This window comes from Gymnogyps californianus, chromosome 2, assembly GCF_018139145.2.
Source record: "Gymnogyps californianus isolate 813 chromosome 2, ASM1813914v2, whole genome shotgun sequence".
In the NCBI taxonomy this organism is placed as follows: Eukaryota; Metazoa; Chordata; class Aves; order Accipitriformes; family Cathartidae; genus Gymnogyps; species Gymnogyps californianus.
Genome location: NC_059472.1, coordinates 161,036,128 through 161,058,146, shown reverse-complemented (window position 1 = coordinate 161,058,146; position 22,019 = coordinate 161,036,128). Strand labels below are relative to the sequence as shown.

Here is a 22,019-nt window from a genome sequence, read left to right as displayed (position 1 = left end):
TTTGAGGTTTGCCTACTTTCAACTTCCAGTTACTGAACCATAATGTTTCTGTCTGTAAGGCTCAAGAGTCCTATACGATCAAGTTTCCTTTCCCCAAGAAGGTACTTATAGACTGCAATCATGTCATTCCCTTGCTAATCTAATTGGATTTAAAACTGTAGATCAGTCTCAAAAAACATGCAATAAAAGGAGACTTATTAGATAACCCAACTGATCTCCAAGTCCCCAGCTGCTACAGATCCATGAAGCTCTAACAAAACCAGCCAACTGACAGCTTGACTATTTTTCTGAATACTGCTTGAACAGTACATCCACTGAAACAGTCATAAACAACCTCTCCTAACATCAGGGCACAGGAATTGAACCATTTACATACTTGGTCTTTTGCTGACCAAACATTAAAAGCGATTGTTCAAACAATGACAACATTTTATCATTGTGTCAGGAAAGAAAGACAGATAGTATCCCTTCCAATCTTTTTATTAACTCTTCAGATTTTCTGTCTTCATTGTGTTTCCTGTATATGTATAACAACAATAAAACAAAATAAAAGCAAGACAATAGCCACCGCATGAAAAATTCTAGAGCACGTAAGCAGCTTCCTTATAGCACATTAGGTCATTTCCTTCAGAGACATTTTATCTAACCCTTTCAAAAATTAGTTAAACTAATACTGTACTCTCCTGAGCCAAGTAATAATAAAAAGCCCTTTTTTTGTAAAACACTTGGTCAGGGAATTGGTAATGAGCTAACCAACCTTTCACTCCAGATCACTGGCTTAAAACCAAGCCTTGCTTGATCGTGCCTAGAAGGCTCTGCTACGTGATAAAAGTCTGATGCTCTGTGGAAAATAAGAGGGGATACAGTCAAGTTCTTGGCAAGGTATTGCCCATCTCACACTGGCACTCTTATCAGCCAGAAGTTTCATCAGAAAATACAAATATCCTCTGCAGCAGAATCACTGGCTTATCTGGGAGGAAGATCCTGCCTTTGATGAATTTGAAAGTACTTCTTGAGCCAACACTCCTCCCTCAAAAATATAGGCTTAAGATCTAATGGCAAGGCGTACTTACGGTCTGTTTGTACCGCATACCAAGTGGTACACTCTGCCCCATCACTATACATCTATGTTCCAATCTGACCATTACCACTATTCACTATTATTTTAAACAGAGAACTTCAACCTCCCATCAAGGGCACTGTCCTCTAATTATTTTTAAACTGTTTTCACTCACCTGCTGAAGCAAAAGGCCCCTAACAAAGCCATCGCCCTCATGCTGCTGAAACACCATCAGCACTCTTAGCAGCAAACAGCAAGAGACAAGCACGAAGCCAACACAACATTTTAGTATTGATTTCTCCAAGAAATTTAAATCCCGCAGGGCATAAACATCAATTTAATCTGTATGCAACTACAAAATGGCCTCACTCACAGTGTTCCTTATTTCAGCCAAAACACTGCTACAACTGGAGTAGAAGCACACTTAGCGGTGAAGGCAAAGGCGACTGACGGAACAAGTATCCCAACATTCCTGATAATTCGTAAGAGTTCTGGAGACTACAGTCACAGAAGCCAGTCAGTCAAAGACAACCACCAGCAGAAAAACCTGTCTCATACCCTGACATAAAGCCATCCCTGGCGTGTCTCAAGGACCAGTGGCATCTAGCCATGCCAAACCGGAGAGCCACTTCATCCTCCAATGGACCAACACTTCACTGTAAAGTGACAGCCTCACGCCTCACCTTCGGGTTTCTGTGCCTCCACATGACAACGTGAATGATGAAACACAACTGCTCCATGTTATACTATTTGATATTTTCTGAACTCCCCTCACTCTATCAGACTGCCTTCCCTGCAGACAAAGAGCCACACATTATTACTACCTTCAACCTGCTGAAGAGAGCATCAGAAGAAAAGACCACCTGAAGAAAAAGGAAATTTGGCACCTTGGAGTTTGCGCTCATGTAATCTTAGACTGAGTTCTTCAGAAAATGTAAGTTCCCCCTCTAACTACTGAGAAGTCAGCATGCTCTGATATTTCCCTTTCTTTCCTAGCACTGCAGGACTGCTGTTTTGTTTAAGAATGCATTCTGCTGTACATCCAATCAGAAAGATGTACTTCCACCCATTTGAAACACCAGTAACATGTAGCAGTTAAGGAAAAAAATTGGCTCATTCTTACACCAGTGCAAAGCCAGGGGCATGTCTGTGTCACCCCAGCCAGTACTTAAGCACCAAGTACAGTCAGTAGAATTCAGGGCACCAACATTATTTGCAAGTGATGGATTTATGTATGTAAGAAACTGTAAATTACATAATAAACAGAGACACAGGATTTTATGGACAAAGCTTGCGCTTGTAAAACGTGGTACCTTCTATCCATCTCCCTCTGCTGATGACAGTTAGATGGCGGAATCAGATTCCTAAAGGTATAAATGTGACATGAACAGCACATCAGGCAACTGGCATACTATGAACTCACTGACAGGCCCAACAATGTGAAGGCAGAAAGCCCTGTCCAAAGCTAATAGCTTCAACACAGACCCCACCCCAGATAATCAGCCTACCTACAAAGCAGGATTTATTAATTGCTGCTGCAGTCCCACAAAAGCTTATTTAACAAAACTCTAGCACACACCTGACCCAGTATGTATAGACTTAGTGCTCAGATTACCATTGACATGAAGGTTTCTACACTGTAGACCAGCACATCATTTAAATATCTATTGACTACATGTGTGATCAACACCAGAACCCCTACCTCTGTATTCTGTTTTCCTTCAGCATACATAACATACCTCATGGCAATATTTACCTCACCCATCAGTGGGCACAGGAGTAGATTTTTCTCCCAAGAATAATCAGTTTCATGGGTCTTCACCAGGACAACTTCACTAGGTCCAAGCAAGGACCACTGCAACATTCTCCAGTCAGTGTCAATTTTAGGATGAACTTTAGGATTGCCTGATCAGGAATAGAAGCAACTCTGAAGTGATCGTCAAGATTATTGAAGTATATACTGTCAGATCACTCTGAACCACTGACAGCTTTAGAGCTGCTGTGATCACCTGTGTCACTGAGCTGCAGACACTGTCATTTCTCTATAAAGTCACCATGGTTTTGACTTCAGAGAGTCCCCAAACCATGCAGCAAGCATGTCTGTATGACCAGTCTCTGAACTCCAGTTGTGAGTTTGGCTTTCAAAAGGGGATGGCTGCAAGCAGAAAAAGGAAGTAACAAAACAGGAGGTGTTTATGATACAATCGAAATTCAGGAAAATAAAGGCAGAACAGCAAACCTTCACCTTATCTGCACGAATCTCTGAATTAGAGGATGTAAACAACAGGGACAGACCAAACTTCACTTGTTTGTTTCTAGATCACAACGCTCTGTCCACCTCTTAAGCACATAAGCAAAACAGGATACAGGGTGTTACTGAATGATTTCCCCTGAAATCTGATTGAGAAAGATTAGAGCAATTAGAACAGAGTGACACACACTTTTAAAACCCTTAAATCACAATTAATGTAAGGTTTAACTTTTCTCCTAAGGATCATCTGGTGACTCTGTGCCATTTTCGAACCAAGGCTGACACACACATCCCAGCCCCAAAGAAAAGAATCGTGAGACAGAATCCCCTGCCCTCTACTGGCACACGAGCCGCACTGAAACCTGTGCACATGCTTGCAGGCAAGCACAAACAGCACCCGAAGAGCTGTTTTAAGGGTGTTTTTAAAATATTATTTGTAATTTATATAAGATCTATAACATACTGGACACATCCAACTGGGAACAAAACCTCACATATAAAACACTCTTTCAGCATCACTGCACTTCTTCCTGCAGCGCTAGCTAGACCGAGGATTCAAAATACTGCTCCTAGCAAGATAATATATTCATTAACTGAAAGTAAATTCTAAGGGATTATCTAATGTTTGTCATGTTCACAGTGCATAACCAAGAACTCTATATGACTGATTTTTATTTATTTATTTTTACAAAATTCTCTTCCACATACACTGCTGCTTGTCAGATTAGAGTCATCCAAACTGCATTTGGACCAAGAACAGAGAGGCACGTTCATGACTGCCAAAATGATTTTCCAGCACCTTGGTGCCAGAGCTAGGGAAATTCTTAGCCAGGTTTCTGACTCATTTGCACCACTGAGATGGCACCACACAAACCTCAGGACACCAAAGCAAAGCATTTATTGTGACTGACCGTGTCACTTCCATTTCTGTTACAGATCAATTTAATAGGTGTCATCATATAACTTTCCACATCTTGTGAGCAGTTATTACTGTATTCTCCCATTGGTGTAAGCAACAAAAAAAGCCAAGATTTACACTGCTGTGGTTATGTTTCTGAATGTAGATCAGCTTGATTCCTGGAAAAATCAAAGTAAATTCCCCACGTAGACAAGGCCTAAAAGGAATTGCATAAACACAAGGGTCCTGACTGTATATTTCATCCAAAAGATAAATAAGCTTTTAAATCACATTAAAAACAAAAAAGCAGCCTGAAAAACAGCAGCTATTAAACAAGAGAAAGTCTGGCAATACCAGAGTAATTCCCACAATGCTCATTTGTACCCTGAAACACATTCAGAACACACCCTGTTTTCAGAGCTGTCACACAACAAATGCAGATGTAAGCCTGCCATCACTACACAAATAACAGAATATGACATTTAAACAATACCACTAAGGAAAAGTGGGAGATGCATACAGCCTACACTACGTACAGCAGTTCTTTTTTAAAGCAACTCATTTGTTAGTTACCAAATACCTAAAAGACCCTTGGGATGCAACAAAACAAAAGCATACAAGGTTCCAAGGAATCTACAGAACACAACGCAATCACATCCATCTCCTTTTTACTGTAGACATCTACAGCATTAAGAGGGCGGGGGGGAAAAAAAAACAAAACCATAGTTTTTAAAGCTTCTTAAGCCACATCCTAAAACTAGTTAGGTTTTTGGCTGTCCTACTTGGCCTAAATGTATTTACAGATAAATTTCTACCCATTTGTTTCTGTGTTAGAGTTGTCTGATATCTTAAATAGTTCTTCTCGCACGCTGGTGGTTGTCTGACCCCTGACATTTACAGACTGCAAAAGTATCCTCTTCAGCCATGAGCCTTCTAGGCTATGTAAGCCAAGTTTTGGTGCAGCAGAATCTAAGAATGAAGGATAAACAGGTATTTTAAACACAATCTATTTGAATCTCTGCCTGTCTCCATAAATAACCTGCCCAAATAAATATGGTTTCAAGTATATAAGAAAATACATAACAGGAAAACCTTTACAGCGTAAATTTATGAGGTGGTGTTGCCAAGCCTTGTGATTTGTACCAGTATCTCTATATTTTCTCAACTTTCAGCTCCTAGAGTTCTCTCTTAAAAATAAAAAAATTCTATCCTTCATGATTATGGATAAAAGCCTGGAGGTAGGAGTCAAGCAATGGCTTGTAAAGGAGGAGGTCAGGATTGGCTTGTAAAGGAGGAGGCCAGGATGTAAATAAAAACAATACGATTTTAAAAAATAAAACACCGGTTAAAAACCCTCACGATGAGTTAAATCAGTATTTTTTAAGATGCCACTGGCTGATACACTGACAGAACATGCCAATAAAACATCTTACCAACTTGCCTGTATTATTTTTGTAGAATTGCACAGCTAGTAATGATCTGATCCCACTTCTATAGGTAAAATATTGGCTGATTTTGTTGTTCCAATGTGCTAAACACTATTCATATTACAAATTCTAGGAAGCAGGATCTCTTGCTTTCTAAATCACAAGACAGGGAAAGGGCTTCTGCTTTATTAACAGAAAACTGAGGTAAAGAGCTAAGTGATCAGCTTACGTTAGATCCGGGAACTGAATACAGATTTCAGATTTTGAGTTACAGTCTTGTGCTTTAGGCAGAAAGCTGGTCTTCTTTTCACATAACAAGCTATCGAAGCCCAAACTCTTATTTAAAAATTGACAATGCAGCTCAGTAACAATGAAACAGCAAGAACGCTTGAAAAAGAAGTCATCTTAAAGTTAAACCATTGGTCCTTCTAAAGTTAACATCTGCAAAAACTTGCCCCCAACACACGGTCAAAAATTTTTCCAGGAGGCTAATTTAGAATTCACACCGGTTTCTGTAACGATCAGGCAGGACAAGAATCACAATACTGACATTACTGTCGGGACTCCTATCTTTGTGTTTGATCTCTAGCGCCATTAGTTCTGCAGCTTTCCATCATACTTACTGACTTTATATCCCAGCTTTTCAGCATGAATCCTCTTGGCCATGAACTGCCCTTCAATCAACGCTCGTATTTCCACCTCCTTTGGAAAGTCTGAAACCTGTATCAAAGAGGGAATACATTAAGTTAACAAGCACCTTACACTGTATACAGTGCCAAGCTGGAGATTGGTTAAAAACACAAGAGAGATTCATAGTTGATTATCCTTGTCTTCACCCTGAAGTCTGCTTTCAATGAGGCCCAGTTCTTCACTCACACACACAAGATGGACCTAAAGACTCATGACAGAGAACGCAACCCATAACCTCGGTGCTGTTGGCAAATCCACCAAACTTGAAATCAGCGCACGATGGAAAAACGTTCTGTTGCAAGTTGTAAACTCTTCTCTATGCATTTCCCAGCATCAAAGGCTGCTTAAGAATCAGTATCTCAAAAATATAAAATTAAAGCAAGTAGATAAAATTCAGATGCATTAAGCAGTGTCACAAAAGTTTAAATCTATTTCTGTCTGCACAAAAGTGAAACCATGTAATCTTTTCATTAATTTATTTAGTTTCTATATATAACATTTTTCTGTCCTTTCATCAACCAGAATATGAGAAAGGCAACAGAAGTAGGAAAATACTGAACTACAAACAAATACAAAGAATCTTTCACAAGAAGTTGAGTTTTGCCATGCACTACAATAAGTGCCTACAACTTGTATAACAGCTAGAAGTGATTAAGCATTCCTTTAAACAGCATTTAAGAGACTAGTGCTACACTGCAAACACAAGATAGTATCAATCTCTGTTCACCTAGGTGAGGTCTAATCGACTGGGAGTCATGATTGATCAAAGACATCTCTTGAGTTTCAGTACCACCCAGAAAGCCAGACATTTAAACAACATCCATTCCTCAAAAGAAAAAAAGAAAAAAAGATACAAAGAACTTTCTTTTCCATAACATAATTTCTATTTTAATTCCAATTGGACTTGAGCCTGTGTTTACTTACATACCACTATGTAGCTTGTAGGTTACTCCAAGACATGTAGGACAGCAAAATGGGCTCTTTACATACACATTTAGAGCAAGATAAAAGACAAAATATTATAGCCTAAAGTTTCAACACATCCTTATCTGTGTGTCTGAAACTTAGAAGATGGAGACTAAGTCATGTAAGTGTACTAAGCTCTCAATAAGCTTAAAGTTAATCCTGTTTCAAAAACAGTGTTGGTTTCAGTAAATCCGCATTTTCCAGTAAAGGAAATATTTCCTAAAAAAAATACCGTAAAAGTTCTAGTTCAGACTTTGCACTGTAAATACTCTCCAGCTACAGACCAAGTACTTGCTTATGAAAATCATCCCAGAGACTTGCATCAATAAATGAAACTTGAAAGCAAGTATCTCAGAGAAAAAAAGAAAAAAAAAAAAAAGATAATGGCAAAGATTTCAAGCCTTGACAGTACTCCTTCAAGGTTTGAGACGTTAAACTAGTTTATTACTACCTTTTGGTTGTCTCTGTTGAATCTGTGAATCCCAGTTGCTTCAGGAGTAATTTCCATCACATCAAAGTAGAAACCTGCATCAAGGAACATTAAAGAGTGTCATGTTTGCTCCTAACCCAAAGCTGGAATCTTATTTCAGCACACAGCTAAAATTATGATAAATGTTTATCACATATTTGGAAAGACATTTGAGTCACCATACAGCCTGTTTCTTAACCAATTTCAGTCCACACATTTATGGAATTTAACTACTTTCAGTTTACAAAAATGTGGATCTTAAGCATGTCTGGCTCTAGGCATCCAAGCAATATAATAAACAACAAGCCTACAAAAGAGCACACATCCACCAGAACACACACATGCAAGTAACACAGATAATATATAACACATCTCAGAAATAGTTTCAGTAGGTCATATGCAAGGGTGAAAGAAAAGAAAAAAAAACAAAACAGAAAAAATGGTGAGTACAGGAATACTGGAACACTTCATTAGATTTCATGAGCTTATTAGAGAACATCAGATATTTTAAGTAAGTCATGAAGCAGAGCTGGTCTCTGAATAGTTTTGATGAGATCTGAAGAAATGCAGTAATGCTTTGTAGACAGCTAGACAAAAAGCGTGAAAAAGATTTCTTTTGTGTTGATGGCAAGAAGGGTTGGTCAGAAAAGATATTCAAGAAAGGAGACAAAAAAAGAAAACGAGGACAGAAAAACTGAACAGAATAGCTAAGAAACTAAGGAGAGTTTCTAAGGTTCAGACCTTGGAACAAGAGTATGTTGCCCTAGGAGCCCTATGATTATTAGCCAAAAAACCCCAAAAATAGTACTGTGCTTTAGCACACATAACCTTTTTGGTTAAACATTCTGAAAACCTGCCAGTAAGCAACACTGTGGGTTACAGATCTGCAGGCCCTGCCAGGGGATGTATATCCCAAAATTTCCTTTCTGACCCTGCTGCCACCTTGAATCTGGCAGATAAGGTCTTCAAGAAAACTTGCTGGTTTTCTCAGGCTTCTCAGGTACCTCCCAGACACAACAGGACCCTCGTGCGGTCACTTCTCCTCCTTCCCTGTTTGCTACTCCTGTTACTCATCATCCCAACCTCACCCTAGCAGCTGCCTCTGCCCATCTCCAAACCTCTGCAGGGGCATCTTCTCACACAACAGGCAGTGCAGGGAACTAGTGAGAAAAGGAAAGGTGCCTAACCAGTTACTCCGTTGCTCTGCTTCCCTCAGGAACTCAGATTATGGAGATTACTGTGTTTTTACAGGTATACCCAGAGGTTATCCAAGCATACAGGTTATTGACCACGACTTTCACGAAACACCCGTTTTATAGGGGACTGAGATATCCAAGTGAATATACTGTAATACAAATTTTTAAACTTTAAGGCAGTGTCCTGGTATCCTTGAAATCAGTAACAATATTTTCATCAACTTCCAATTTTTTTAATACTGTCTAAAGTGGCTGACTTCTGGGTTTTGGAATAACTTCTTCCCATTTTCTGAAACACCTGAATTGATTTGTCTTCTAGTGAAAAGAGATTCCTGGTCATTTTAATACCCCACAGAGACTGGATTTGACAGACAACAGAGCTTCTAAAAATGAAAAAGCAGTGCTAATCTCACAGTGTCAAGAAACTGTATCTTAAAGTCACTTTCCTAAGGAGTGAAGTCTTCTATAGCTTAAATATCTACATTTAAAAACTTTGCTACCTACGGTTTTTAAATTAATTTTACTCACATCAATTCAGATCTAGGATGATGGTGATGATTTCAAATCCAGCTCTGCAATGCTTAAATTTTAATCTTGATTACACATATGCTCACCTTTCAGTAATTTATTTCAGAGCTATATACTACACTTGTACAGTGTTAAACTGTAGGAAGGAAAATAATGTAAAACTTCAAACACATGCGTTTATTTAGATTTTTAAAATATTTCCATCATCATAATTTTGTTTCATTTCATTCATTTACCATAACGTGGGGAAAAAACAGGGATGAAATGTCTCTGTGACATACATTGGGAAAAACGCAGGAAATCTGGGTATCACTTGACATTACTGCTTTGTTCACATGCATGAATAAGATTCTAGAGTAATGACTGAGAAAGAAATAATATGGAGCTACGTAATTCACTTGGTTTGAGTCTTCAGAAAAAGAAACAAACTTTAATGAAAGTCTCCTTCAGAAATTACTGGTTTTAAACATTCTACAGCTAAGATGCTACTAACACCCTTTCAATGACCAAAACAGCTCCATAAATATAATTCTTATTTAGTGAATATTGAAGGAAAATACTATCATGACACTTAGCCTGCCAACAGAGCATTTCTAAGTACACATTAGGCATTTCTCTTGCTCTAGTTAACTTAATTCTCAGCCTTTTTCATGACCCAAGTAAGAAGTAGGTGCAACACCCACTCAAGTACATGTCTAAGCAAACCCTGGAACTCCCAGCCCCTGCTAAGGCTCATACCCAAGTTTCCATTGTTTCCAGCAACAGTAGATGATAAGGCTTTGGAGAATTCATCCCAGGAGCCTGAAGCACAGTCATCTCTGATCCTCTCTCTCATCAGAGAGCCATTCTTAAAACTGAAACACACAAACATACCATATGCATTTTCCAAAACATTTGGCTCTACATTTTTAAAGCAATTTGTTGTTTTACTCGATATTGGTGTTTATTGTATCAGCTCAATAAAGCTAGGCAAGCTAAAAGATACAATCACTTCTTCATTACGGAAAAAGATAGAGAGCGAGAAAACTAGGTAAAAGAGAAAACAAATATTACAGGACGTGTTGAGGAACACAGTGCAGAGATGTTGGTATACATCTCTCCAGTGAGTCAGCTTAGATCCAGTCTGGCAGGCCACGCTAAACCCAGGCTAGCTCTGAACAGCTAAGACATCTCCTCAGAGAAGTTCTCTGACACAGCGCTAAAAAGCTCACTCTGAGATGACTCTGCAAGGAGGAGCAAGAGCATCTCTACATTGCATTTATGATTTCAGGAGCATGGTACCGGTATGCAGACAGGTTGGGTCCAAGAAGACTTATGAGGTCTAGCTCCGTACCAGGATCTGGCAAAGGAAAACACCACAGCTGCATCTGCACGGTTCTGGTCCAGAGCCAGTAAACCATGCTGTAAAATATGCGTCTGTTCAGTGTTTATGGTCTTTGCACCCTTTATGCAGTCACCTCCTTTGCCTCCTCCGTCAATATAACACTCCTGCAAAATACTGCAACATTGGACTCATACCCAGAGGAAAGCAGTTTGAATACTCTCCAGCACGGAGTTATCAGAGCAACTCAGCAGGAAAGGCACAGAAATATCCAGAAAGAGGGCAAGGAAATTACTGAACTTGCTTGGTAGCAGCAGCTGAAGTTACTCGAGTTTTCTGTACAAATACTCTGTCTGGTAGCTCAGGCACTCTTTTTCTACTAACTGAGGGTCCCCTGTTAACTCTAATATTCTAGAAATAAAGGGACATTGGTGCAAAAGGGGCAGTGTCAGGGCAGAAATGGCTAGGCAGGAGGAACAGAAACTCTTTATATCTGCATGGCTACAGAAATATCTTGTGTTCTGAAAGGCAGGTTTGGCCTTCTGCACGTTAGGCTGCAGTAAAAGAATGGCAGTATAACAGTTATTCAGAAAAATGCCTCAGCATCTCCTTGCTGGGAAAAATACTGGGTAAAAGAGAAACTTGAATGCAAAACTTAAAAAAAAAAAAAAAAAAAAAAAAAAAAAAACCCAAACAACTGCTGGGAAATCATACTATGAAACTCAGTAACTTGCAATTGACATCATGCTTTTGAACTCAACTTCATGAACACTGTTCCCACTGTCATCCACAGCATCCTATTACTGTACAGGTAAGACTCAACATGATGGTTAAAGGGCAGATTTGAGCTTTGCTGAAGTTTTGAGTTTCAAGCACCTACAATCCAGGGGATTTAGACTCAAAATTTATCTGCACATTACTTGTAAATATTTGCCTAAACACTATGACCTGTTTTGGAAATTTTTACCCTGAATACAGTGACTCAGTGAGGGAAAACATAGCTTCAGGCCACCTTTCCACTTACTTGGCTGGCGAGGGGCCAAACAATTCCCGAATCACAGCAGCCAAAAGCTACCATGGGGATCATTCTCTCAGCTGGGTTTCTTGAGATCTCAGTATTTTCCACATGCACAGCCTAATACATCCCTGAACAGCACTGATTACACTCCTCTCTGAAAAGGGAATCTTCACCTGCCCCGTTATGTCCCCTCTGGACCACTAGAAGAGCACAGAAGTTATACAGCCTGGTCAAGCTTCTGACATTTCACATTATTATATTTCAGAAGATTGTTATTCCTGTACATTAAATGTATTACCTTAGATTCATAGTGAACTGGCTCTATGTATATGTAAAAATAATTTCAGCTTTTTATTGCCATGAGAATTTATCCTCCACAACTCTGCAGTTTCAGTTACTCAAATTAAACAACAGGAATGCTATAACACTGATGCAAATGTTTCAGCAGTAGATTGCCATATACCGTACAGAATGCTGAATGTTCTATTCATTATCATTTTGCAAAAGAAATAAAAAACACTAACACAGAGAAAGAATTCTATATTATTGATCCCAGATGTACAAAAAATAAATGATATTACCATAAAAGTGCCATATATGTTTGAGAATCAACAGGATTGCAGAGGATATGACCTTCTAAGGCAGGAGTTGGTTCTTGGATCCACAGAAACAATGTGTCACTTGTGCCAAGGCTAATCTGGAGGGGAAAAAAAAAAAATAATTGAAGCATTATCACAATGTGCATGGAAAGCAATACAGAAATTAAATTAAAACCATTTGTTATTACCACTAATTGTTTTTAAATTACACATTAAGTCAATTGGATTTGTGTTGAAGCTAGCTCTGACTTAGATTGTCAGGCCAGTGAAATACATACTAGATAGAGACTTAGGTTTTAATGTCTGGAACATTAGTTAAAAATAGTCACAAGAGTTTACTTAAAATCTTTCAGGCAGCTTACAGATTGATAGAAATAAAACAAGCGTGAATCCAATAAACAGAAAATCAACACTAGCAGATAAATTTAACTGATAACCTACAGCTATTTTACATTTCATTTATTTCATTTATTTGGGGATATGGACAGTTTTCAGGAGTATGTTTTGACTTACTGCAATATCTCCTTCTTGAAGTCTCATCCCTGCCAATGATGCTGAAAGCAAAAAGTCAGAATACCAGAGAAAAAGTTACTTGTTTGACTCAATTATAGCATGTTGTATGAGACATCATAATACATCACATTCACCACCTCAAAGTATAATATAAATGGCAAATATGCTCATGATGGCCTTGGCCTATACACTGTAAAAGATGGGCAAAGCATTTGGGTGAGGGAGTGATTTTTAACAAAATCAAAATGTTCAAGACAAAAGACTATGGAACTGCATGATTATCTACTGTTTTATGTATTCAGGTTTTAAATACAGTGGACCCTTACTTAATAACACACTTTAAAAGAGAAACACTCCCACTTACATCAGACTACTCACATATTTATTGGACTAAGCTGGATTTGAATCTCTAGAAGAAAAACTGGACTTTCGGGAAATGCAGGGTTTAACCATCTCCCAGAATATGAATGTAAAAAATGCCATGATGAAGGCTCCATCTTGATTTAAACCTGCATTTACTACTGTAATATGGGTAAGTATTTTATTTTCACAGTCTTGAGAAACAGACAAATTTGCTCTACACTGAAACAGTCTCCAGGATTCAAAAAAATGACTCTAAATTAACACCTTCCCTTATACTGAGATCTATCAGTCTGACAAAAGGACAGCTCTAATTCTCAGAGAAAGGCTATGAGGTCCATCTCCACCTTTTTGCTTGAAAAGATACAACAGCAATTTTTTAATTCATATTTTCTAAGTTTAAATGTTAGCAGTTCATAGTAAGAATAGTTTCTTAGGGGCAGGCAAACCAAAACCGAAGTTATCAAGAGGCAAATGAAGTCACCTCTAATTACTAGGCAAAAGAGAATTCATTTGTCATACCCAGCTTATCCAAGATGTCTATATCTCAGAAGAATCAGTAATGGAAGGCTGTTGGAAAAAGGTATTAATGCTGATAAACACGGTATTCTTTCACTGTATAGGGAGCATCTGAGAATCAATGAGATTGATTTACAATTTTAGTACATTCATAATGATATTCACTGAATCTTATACATTTAATCATCTCACCTGGATTGTCTCCTGTAAATGCTACTATTTTACAGTCTGGGCTAAACCCATAACGCTGACTATAATATGGAGAAATGGGCCCCTAAGGAAAGAAAGAAAGAGAGAGGGAAAAAAGCTCAAAAAATGGAAAGTGATCTTGCAATGTATGACATAATGTGCCGTACCATAGAACTGAAAAACCCCAGAGTAGCTACAATAATCATTTCTGTGTATTTAAGGTATGAATGACTATTTTAAAGATTTTTAACCCAATTTTTTTGTTGTTGAGATCCTCACAGAAATATTCTCAGATTAGATTTTGAAAGAGGTTAAGTAAATAGTAGCATTTTAGCTTTGGGTCTTTCTCCAGTTATTCAAATCAAGTAACATAAACACATCCATCTGTTTTGCACACATACATGAATATTAATACATAGAAATTAGAAATTCAAAGCAAACATAAGAGGAAACACAACATTAATATACATCACAACATCAAATGCTGGAATATGACCCCTATTATTTTAGGGGTCAAGAACTGTATTCTTTTAAGCCACATTTGGTAGCCATACAGAAAAGACAGAAGAAGAAAACTATCCGTAAAAAATACAAGGACATCTATAAGGATTTTTTATGTGTTCCTCCCCATTACAGAAGATCAGCACTGAATTCAGAGGGATCAGGTGATGGGTGTCTACACTCTCTTACATGTGCACCAGCTAAAGCAATAGCTTTTTCTGTGCTGGGTAGGAAGACTAAATTCATTCACTTTAAGAGATGTGCGGCTTGATTTGATTTCACCATTACGCTACATGAACTGAGGAGCTTTAAATATCCCAAATTATTCACAAAGATTACCTCACTAACTCTACAAACAGTTTAAAACAAGGTCTCTGTCAAGAAATGCAAATGTTGGGTTCTGTTTCTGCAGTAATAAAATACTGTGCACAGTTCTACAGTGACCAGGTGCTTGTGGGCATGGGAGGGGACCCCAAAGATTCTTATCACTGGAGCATCTACCAAAACTTTTCTCATCATAGCCCAGGGCATGCAAGAATCCAAGGAGATCAATGATGAAAGCTATGACAGATGCCAGCTAGCAGCTTTCAAAGATGTCTGTTTCTGCTCTGGCATACACATTCACAACACACCTGGAAATATTAAATCAAGCAGCGTAGCTCTGAGGATAACTGTGCATGCACGCGCGCGCGCGCACACAAATACACTCCAAGAAAGTTCTATTAGCAGAACTCTCAGCACAAAGCCCTATTTGTTGCTTACAACTCTTCTAGACAGGCACATACCAGGACTGAATGGGATGGTACAGGGCATCCTAGTTTCTCCTCTAATCCAGGTGCACAAGCATCAAGGCAGGACACTGACCACACCTTTTCCCAAATCTGCAGCAAGTTCATACCAGAACCTACAAGGCAGATCAAAACAGGAAGCATATATCATTAAACACAAGACAGTACTGTATCAGAAAATTCCACCTCGTTACAGGCAACAGAAAATTTACAGATTCGTATTTTACATTCAAAGAGAAAGGTTTCAGCTCTTCTAAGCATAAAAGATACTGATAATTCAGCCTCTGGATAGCTTTCACCTGTAAAGGTAACAGAAAAGGCTTCTCTGATGCACAATGCACTAGACAATTCAGTTATTCCCAAATTAAGAGCAAAAAGAAGAACATGGATGCCTCCCCATCAACTCCTCCCCAAATCTTCCACCTTAGACAAAGACTTCACTACAACTATCTAAAGGTGATGCAGCAATGTCACTTGAAGGTGTGTTGTGCTCACCTGAGACCTAACAATGACGAAATTCCCCCCTGGGTGGTTTGGCTTTACACTACTCCTACCTTTAGGCAGAGTATCATATAAGCATCTAAATCCATGCTGACTAATCTTCTTCCATATCAATGTTTCCTTCTTCAGAGATGACAAAATAAAGGCTTAGAAGTCAAAAAAAAAAAAAAAGCAAGAGGTCAAATTGTCAGATGTAGCCTCTAATTTGAGGCTAGTTTGGAAAGTCCAGCTTTGAATACGAAAGTCATGATTTTCAGAAATGCTGAATAGCCCAACTGAAATCCGCAACACCTGCAAGCGTGCAACACCTCTGAAGTCTAGATTCTGTGAACTGAATTATGGGCTGCAAAAACCTAGATAACTGATTTGGTCACCTATTTCCTCACCAGAAATATCACTAGATCTGAGGAAGGCCTGTGCAGTTTTGGTTTGGTTTCTCATTGCCTCTTCCTCACTATTTTATTGGTGGTTTAAAAGTTAATTGAAGTTGGTTAGTGGCCGAATCTACATAACATACTGAGCACTCTACATGCCTTGCTTATGTTTCTAAGATGCCTTTAATTGCACATTTCATTAGACTTGAAAATCTGTATGTGTTTCTGGTTAGTACTGTTCAGGGACATATTAGTCTTATTCTAGATTAACAACATTTTCATTTCAAAGACCGTTTAGCCCACGACTTATTTATCTCAGAAACACAGCCACACTCAGCTGAGCACAGTGGAAAACCTGACATTTACTTCCATTCAATACATCTTTAAGCTTTTTAAAACACAAAGATGGTGAAGTTGACCCTACATGCAGTGTCTGTGGAACAAGACTATGCTTGCAATGCTGGGACACAGAGGAAGAGAAGGGATGCAACCCACATCTCAGCCAGCACATCACAAGGCTCTAGTAACGCTCTTATTCTGAAGAAGGGCACACGCCTGCAACACTCCACATACATACACTGCTGCTGGTTACGCACGCACAAATGAGCCCACCCTATCAACTCCCACCAGCCTTTTTCACATAGGCTTAATAATGAGTTTAATACATTTATAAATAAAGTATATATTTGTGCACTCCAATCCTAAGCACCATCAACAAGGTCTGGACCTAGTCCTTCACACAGTGTTGTAAACAAAAAGTGTTGCACACTCCAGCTGAGACACTGGAATAATCCAAGCCAAATAGTAGGATATTTGGATTATACTTAATAACATAAAAAATAGAATTAAATTTATTAAAATCAGTCAATCCCATTTCAGGCAAATTAAACACACTTAACAAATTATGCACTGGTTTATGTGGCCTATATGCAATATCAGGAATTTGACAGAGCACAAAGTGCAACATGCCTCCCACAGGCAAAAGGTGTATTCTCCTCTTCTGCTGTCAAAATTGCTACCACTCACAGAAAAGGAAAGATGGCAAGATTTACTCCAGCTTCCCTCAGTTCTCTACGTGAGACTACTCTTAAATCTAGCCATCCCCTCCTTCCAGGGGTAAACTGAGTCCTTCCAGGGTAAACTGAGCTCAGCATCACTGTCCGCACTTCCCGGAGGCAGAGGGTACAAGCAGCCTCGTGTCCCAAGCTCTCGGGCATAACAGGGCTTTCTATGAGGAAATATGTAAATCTAAAAATTTTCCTGGAAAAGTCGTAATTTAAAAGGCCAAGAACCCCCTTGCTAAATTAAATTAATCAGTGAGCAACAGAATCTTTAAATAAACAGGAATTTTACTAGAGAAAGGTTAGTAGTTGTTTTCTCTGGGTTTCTTGGAAAAAATCCTTTCCCCTCCCCACCCCGCAAGCCTAGAGAAACATTTAACCAGTATCCTCCAATGCAATTTTGCAAGACATAAGGACAGCCTCCAATCTTTCCTGCATAAAACAGGAAAAACACTAACCTTTATAACTGAAAATGTCTAAGTTTATATTATACAGAAACAACACTTCAGTTTATCGACTGGTAGATACAGTGGCACAAAGACTTTAATATGCCCTGAGAAAAGAAAGATGAGCTAATTTACCCTGCCCTCAGAAACTCATTTAAAAGATGTGAAACAACTATTTTACAAGAACTATTAATCTGTTGGCCTGGATTCATCTTATCCAACTGTGGGCACTTGCATGAGAATCTCTAGTCAGTGGAAAGTAAAAACCAGAGCTGAACGCTCCCTGGAACCGCTTCTCTTTCTCCTTTGATTACACGAGAAGTGATGCACAGTGAGTTCCTAACTCAAGCACCTCTGGTCATGATCTACGCCAGTAAGTTCAACATATGAAATAAGGAATAATCTGAGAACTAAGGGGGAAAAAAAACAAAAATCAAAGGCAACCCTTCGACTTGTCACTCCAAATGGATACCCCATCAGCAATGAAGGTCAACAGCCAAGGCCATGGTCTAGTAAGGACTGAGGAAAGGTTCAATATGTGGATGAATAGGATTCAGTATTTCACTGCAAGCATCACTGACTTTTAACATAACATGACCAGGGGCACAATCAGGAGTTGCTAATATTTACTATATATACAAAAGTATAAGTGCTTCAACACTGGGGAGGGGAAGAAAAAATCCAAACATTTTCATTACAAAGACCAAACGATGCAGACTAACTGGTTTTATTAATCAACAAACTAAAGATCAATATTTGCATATATTTATAAACAGTTAAGTGCATCTGTATTACAGCACTCTGGACTGCCTTTTCAGTGAGCTAAAATCATATGCAGTGTAACTCTGCTGACACCACACAAGCTACATTAGGAGTAAATTCAGCCCACCACGCTTCCTTTTGAAAAGGCTTCAGTTCAAAGCATCCTTGTTTGATAGAACAACAAAACCAAGTATGCTAAGCTATGATTTGCCTAAGGCTCTTAGAAAAGCATTTCAAAAGATAAAGCTTCTCTAGGTCAAGAGCTGAATTGCTGTTCTTTAAGGTGTCTTCTAAAAGAAACAATGCCTCAAGTGTTCAACTTGTTTAGGTCCCAAATGTATCTTACTTTTAACATCTGCACAATATAAATGAAAATCATTCTTCATTCCACCAGAATGTAATTTGATTTTTTTTAAATCAATCACCCAGGGTGCTCAGCCATTCACGAGGAGTGATTTGAACCTTATGAGATTGGACCTTTAAAAAGAAAAAAAAAAAACCCTGAAACTGAATAGCACATTTCCTACAATAACCTGCAAATTTAGAGAGGTAAGTTATTGTGCAGAGCTAAACAATTTGACAGGGTCTTTTAAAGATGATATGACCTGAAGTTAAACCTACAGAAATGAAGAATAGGTCTATTATCTGAACATTATTCTGAGATGCATTTTAAACTACAATATACAGGTGCAATGTAAAAGATCAAGTGAATTGCAAGAAATCGTAAATGACAAGAAAACAAGTTTTTCAGCTGGATCCAAATAACCACTGCATACTTTATAATTATACTTTATTACTGGAATTAGAATTCTTTCTCATTATGTTAACAGAAGAAAGGAACGAACAAGAAAATATAGCTTACAATGCCGAAAAATCTTTTGTCTTATAAAGAGAACTATAACATCCTGCTTAGTTCTCTTCTTTTTTCACACAAAGATTTAATAATCTTACATGCTCTGAACAGTGGATAACATTTATTCAAGTTCTGGAAATATCCAGAGGTGTAACAGAACAGGCTCTCCTAGAGCTGTTTGAAAAATGCAAAACATTTTCTAAGAAAATTTACCAATGAAGCAAATTTTCATTTTCTTCAGTTTAAAATGTTTTGGTTTTCAATCAAACACAGACATTTTCATGTTCTGAAATTGAAGAAGCACGGCTTTCCCCCACTTGCTTCCAAGTAGAAAAGGCAGAGGTAACATTACCAAAAAAAAAAAAAAAAAACCAACACCCAACCCCAAAACCAAGATTTTTTTTTTTTAATGCTTATGATTTTAAACATTTGAATCAAAATTAACACTTCACTCTCACTGAAAAACAAAAAATCAACATATTTCTTTATCAGAAAAAGTACCTTGAAGATCTCACCATCTCTCTCTGAAATACAGTACATGGAGCTAGTTCTGTGGGTTGCTGTGCGGCTGAAGCGCTCAGTATCTGGGCCTACTGAGGAGCAAAGTGCAAATCTCCAAAGAGTTACTGTTGCCAATAATACACAAAAAAATAAAATTCAGCTGTGAAAATACATGGCTAACAGAACAGGACCAGAAGATAGATGTAATAATCTCACAACTGCTGCAAAATAAGCATAGATTGCCTTGCAATTTTTAAGGTCTCAAGTATAACTGGGAGATTTGATATTGAATAAGTTGTCCATTAGCTAAAATTGAGGTGTCTTGCCTTTTCCTATGTGCTTTGATGGAACAATGAAGGAGAAAAAATGAGTTGGTCTTAACACATGGGTGTCAACTATGGCTCTATAATGCAAAAATTCCTTAGAGAGCCTTGTTATCTAACCTTTCAGCTCTGAAATATATCTTCTCTTAGTTTCAAAGCAGGAATCAAAAATGCTATTTAGAAATAACAGCATAGCTCCCAGGAAAATGGTTTCCTTTGTAATTGCCATTTAAAATTGCCATTTAAAAGCTGGATAACTGAGATAACACACAACAGAAAAGAGAAACACTGGCCTTGTCACTTTTTTGTCTTTGTTATGATGAATAGAGAGATAAGGAAGGTTAATTTTTTTTTTTAACTGAGTTTAGGATTTTTTTGCTTGGTTTATGCTTTTTTCTCTGCTTCATTTTGAAAAGATATTTCTGTTGTAGATCCATACTCCAGTTGGGTGGTGGGGGGGAGTAGGGACGAAATCACAATATACATCTTCCTCACCTCCTGTGCAACTCAGAGCTAAACCAGCAAAACCAAAGAACAAATAGCAGAACTATGAAGTCTAGCTTTGTCGTGGTTTAACCCCAGCCAGCAACTAAGCACCACACAGATGCTCGCTCACTACTCCCCCAAGGAGAACTGGAAAAAAAGTAAAACTCATGGGTTGAGATAAGAGCAGTTTAATAACTAAAGTAAAATAAAATATAATACTAAGAATAATAATAATATTATAAATTATAATAATGAAAAGGAATATAACCAAAAAAAGAAATAAAACCCAAGGAAAAAAAAGGATGCACAATGCAATTGCTCACCACCCACTGACAGATGCCCCAGCAGCGATCTGCCCCTCCCAGCCAGCTCCCCCCAGTTTCTATACTGGGCATGATGTTCTATGGTATGGAATATCCCTTTGGCTAGTTCGGGTCAGCTGTCCTGGCTGTGCTCCCTCCCAGCTTCTTGCACACCTGCTTGCTGGCAGAGCATGGGAAACTGAAAATCCTTAACTTAGGATAAGCACTACTTAGCAACAACTAAAACATCAGCATGTTATCAACATTATTCTCACACTAAATCCAAAACACAGCACTGTACCAGCTACTAAGACGAAAATTAACTCTATCCCAGCCGAAACCAGGACAAGCCTAAAAATCCACAACTTTTTCATGCTTTTAAATAGATATTTCAACATTCCTGTATACATCATAAAGTAATGAAAAAAGGTACAATTTCATTTAAGAATATTTTCTATGAATCCATTTCATAGAAATGGGAATCATAGTATGATGGGGATAAATAAGCACAGCTGACAGCACTATCAAGAGTAGCAACAAACTGAAAGGAGTAACTTAGCTTAAAAACTAATATACTTGTCATTAAAGTTTAAAGACTGAAAATAAATAGCAGAGACCTTGTCCTCCTATTATGTAAGGTGGGGATGGAAAGGAAAATTTCCTTGTTGAATTGTTACTACGAGAAAAGCCCACACACTTACCGTCACTGTAATCAATGGGTGCATAAGCTCCTAGGAAAAGGGAAGCTGCAAAACTACTAACCAAAGAGATTCTCTGAAAGAAAAAACGTGAGACAGCGAGTCCCATCAGTATTCACTCCAAAGAAAGTAAATAATTAAGTAATTGGAAGCAGCAAATATTAATCAATGCTTAATGTTAGACACAGAAAGCACACAAAAATACACCTAGAAGGATTACTCAGTTCTATCTTACTGCCTAAGTAATACAGCAGATATCAATCTAAAAGTAACCCCATGATAAAAGCTGTTACTAGCTTTGCATTCTGAAACATGCAAATACACCTAGTATATTAGCATACTCTATGTTACCATGAATTAATTCACAACTTCAGTGTACCACAGAATCTCATTTCAAGGAAAAACATTTACTAAGAAAA

The 22,019-nt window shown here is 38.1% G+C and overlaps 1 protein-coding gene across 2 annotated transcripts in view; it reads right to left on the bottom strand.

The window, feature by feature from the left end:
• The window catches only part of XYLB (xylulokinase), a 91,369-nt gene that overhangs the window by 58,210 nt on the left and 11,140 nt on the right, over positions 1-22,019 (bottom strand). For both annotated transcript variants that reach the window (XM_050892274.1, XM_050892273.1), the window contains exons 8-15: positions 21,604-21,676; positions 15,291-15,409; positions 14,008-14,089; positions 12,937-12,977; positions 12,406-12,521; positions 10,224-10,339; positions 7,744-7,817; positions 6,260-6,356 (exon numbers count right to left, since the gene is read on the bottom strand). In XM_050892274.1, coding sequence (XP_050748231.1) covers positions 6,260-6,356; positions 7,744-7,817; positions 10,224-10,339; positions 12,406-12,521; positions 12,937-12,977; positions 14,008-14,089; positions 15,291-15,409; positions 21,604-21,676 — 718 coding nt within the window. The remainder of the gene's footprint in view (positions 1-6,259; positions 6,357-7,743; positions 7,818-10,223; positions 10,340-12,405; positions 12,522-12,936; positions 12,978-14,007; positions 14,090-15,290; positions 15,410-21,603; positions 21,677-22,019) is intronic.